Source organism: Malurus melanocephalus, unplaced genomic scaffold (genome assembly GCF_030028575.1).
Source record: "Malurus melanocephalus ecotype Western Australia unplaced genomic scaffold, MMel_1.1 scaffold_1786, whole genome shotgun sequence".
Lineage (NCBI taxonomy): Eukaryota > Metazoa > Chordata > Aves > Passeriformes > Maluridae > Malurus > Malurus melanocephalus.
The window spans coordinates 7,655-10,600 of record NW_026625018.1 but is presented as its reverse complement, the minus strand read 5'-3'; the positions used below and the strand labels follow the sequence as shown (position 1 = coordinate 10,600).

Here is a 2,946-nt window from a genome sequence, read left to right as displayed (position 1 = left end):
TCAGGGACTTGGTGTCCCTGTGACCCCAAAATGCAAGGAAGGGATGGGGTGGGCAGGATGGGGAGGTGACATCCCTGTGACCCCAAAACACACAGTGCACAGAACCCCAATAAATCCCCCAAGCCCTCCCCGCATCCCCATGCACAGAGGGGACAGAGCTGTCCCCGGCCATCCCCCCTCACCCAGGGACCCCAAACAGCCCCGCTGGCCGGGCACCCCCCACCATTGGCACAGCTGCTGTCACCCGATCCCCTCCGGCCACCTCCGGCCGTGCCAGGCTGCCCAGGGCACCGGTCAGCTGTTCCCGAGAGAGGGACAGCMGGGCGGGCAGAGAGYYGGAAAAWTKAAAAAYTSCCTGGAAAACTCCAGCTCTGGGGASGGGGGATCACCCTTCAGCCACCCCGGGGTGTCACCARTGTCCCCCCAGCCGSACAGTGCCACCCCCGGGTCCRTTTTTACCAATAAAGGGATTTTTTCTGCATGGCCTCGCGCAGCTGCCGCTGATCCTCCTCGCCCAGGCTGCCGAAATCGTAGCGGGGGCCGAGCTCRGCCGCAGGGGGGTTGGTGAACTTCACCTCGAACGCCGAGCTGGGGAAATCGATCTGGGGCAGAGGGAGAGGGTGAGGGGACACCCGAGGGGTGAGGGGACACTCGAGGGGTGAGGGGACACCCTGAGCAGTGAGGGGACCCCTGGATGAGTGAGGAGACCCTCAATGGGTGAGAAGACACCCCAAGAGGTGAGGCGACCCCTGGATGGGTGAGGGGACACCCCAGATGGGTGAGGGGACCTCCAAGGGGCGAAGGGACACCCCAATGGGTGAGGGGACACCCGAGGGGTGAGAGGACCCTCGAGGGGTGAGGGGACACCCCAGATGGGTGAGGGGATCCCTGAGGGGTGTAGGGACACCCCAATGGGTGAGGGGACACCCCAATGGGTGAGGGGACCCCTGAGGAGAGAAGGGACACCCCAATGGGTGAGGGGACACTCCAAGAGGTGAGGGGATTCTCTGATGGGTGAGGGGACCCCCGATAGATCAGGAGACCCCCCCCAATGGGTGAGGGAACCCCCTGATGTGGGGTTTTGGAGGGGGGGTCATGTCCCTGGAACGCCCGGCCGTTCAGATCAGGGTGGGATTTTGAGGTGTCCCAGTGCCACCATTCCCAGTGTCCCCCGTTTTTCCGGACACCTGCAGGATGACGCTGTCGGGCTGGTTGAAGTTGGGCGCGCTCGACCTGGCCCTGGAGTTGTCCTGGGTCGCCGGCCACAAGCCCAGGAGCTTCCGCCCGCAGGTCAGGACCCTGCCAGGGGACAAAGAGTGGCGCTGGGGACAGCTCTGCCGGGGCACGGGAGTGGCACCGCTGCTGGTGCTGTCCCCATGCTGAGCCAAGGGGCAGTGCCCCATGGTGATCGGGACATCGAGGTGCTGGGGACCCTTCTGTCCCCCCATGGATGCCAGCCCAGCCCAGTGCCATGGGGATGGGGACCCTTCTGTCCCCACCAGAGATGCCAGCCCAGCCCGGTGCCATGTCCAGGGCACTGGGGACCCTCCTGTCCCCTCCAGGGGTGTGAACCCAGCCCCTCACAGTGCCCATGCTCTGAGGACCCCAAGGTCCTGGAGACCCTCCTGTCCCCCCCAGAGATGCCAGCCCAGTGCCATGGGGATGGGGACCCTCCTGTCCCCACCAGGGGTGCAAAGCCAGCCCCTCACAACGCCCATGGCACTGGGGACCCTCCTGTCCCCCCACTCTCTCACGATGCCCAGGGTGCTGGGGACCCCATGGCAGTGAGGACCCCAAGATCCTGGGGACCCCCTGGCACTGGGGACCCTCCTGTCCCCCAGCCCTTCCCCATGGCCAGGGTGCTGAGGACCTCACAACACTGAGAACCCCGAGGTCCTGGGGGCCCTCCTGTCACCCCCAAGAGATGCCAGCCCAGCCAGGTGCCATGGGGATGGGGACCCTCCTGYCCCCCCCAGGGGTGTGAGCCCAGACCCTCACMGTGCCCATGGCTCTGAGGACCCCAAGGTCTTGGGGACCCCATGGCACTGGGGACACCRAGGTGCTGGGGACCCTCCTGTCCCCACCAGGGATGCCAGCCCAGACCGGTGCCATGTTGAGGGCACTGAGGACCCTCCTGTCCCCCTCCCAGAGATGCCAGCCCAGCCCCTCCCCATGTCCATGGCACAGGGGACCCTCCTGTCCCCCCCAGACATGCCACCCCACCCCGGGTCGCCGTCACCCCTCACGCACTGCCTGAAGTTGAAGAGCGGGGTGGTGACCCAGCCCAGCGCCTCGGGGACCCGCCGCTGCTTGTTGGCGTCCGAGGAGCCGCCCGGGGGTGGCACGGGGACAGCGAACAGGGTGACACTGAGCAGCGTCTCCCGCGGCAGCCGGTTCACCTGCACCGGGAAGCAGATCCTGCGGGAGAGAGGCCGGGCTGGGCCGGGCACGGGCGCTCCGTGTCCCCGCTCCCCGCTTTGGGACTCAAAACGGGGGTRTCCCCGAGTGTCCCCGCAGTTTGGGGACAGCCAGCCGCTCGTGTCGCAGGAAGGTGACCGCAGGGGTGCGGTGCCCTCCACGGAGCGGCCCCGCCGGGCACTGACCTTGTCCCACGAGCCGAGGGGACAGCGCGGGACCCCGGGGACGCGATCGCCGCCCGCCGCTCCCAGTGACACGGGGTGGCCGCTACATCCCGCGGGGACAGTGACAGCGACAGGGGACAGACAGTCCCGGGGTCGCCGGGCTGCTGTCCTTGGGGGCAGCGGCGCTTTCCCAAAATTTCCCCGCCCCGTCCGCGCCTGCCCGGGCCGGGCGGATGCCGCGCATGGCGAGGGCTCGGCGCGGCTCTCCCCGCCCGCTCCCGGCGCTATTTTGGGAGCGGATCCCCTTTCCCCAGGGCAGAGCCGGCTGCTATTCCCGGGGATGACACCAAAGCTTCCAACAGCC

At 67.7% G+C, this 2,946-nt stretch overlaps 1 protein-coding gene across 1 annotated transcript in view; it reads right to left on the bottom strand.

Annotated features, from left to right (window-relative positions):
- Window positions 1–382: 382 nt before the first annotated feature.
- Window positions 383–2,946, bottom strand: part of LOC130587338 (phosphatidylinositol 4-phosphate 3-kinase C2 domain-containing subunit beta-like) — a gene marked incomplete at its 5' end in the record, with an annotated part of 8,068 nt that continues 5,504 nt past the window's right edge. Inside the window, 3 exons of the mRNA XM_057388317.1 lie at window positions 383–602; window positions 1,188–1,299; window positions 2,251–2,418. Coding sequence (XP_057244300.1) covers window positions 456–602; window positions 1,188–1,299; window positions 2,251–2,418 — 427 coding nt within the window. The remainder of the gene's footprint in view (window positions 603–1,187; window positions 1,300–2,250; window positions 2,419–2,946) is intronic.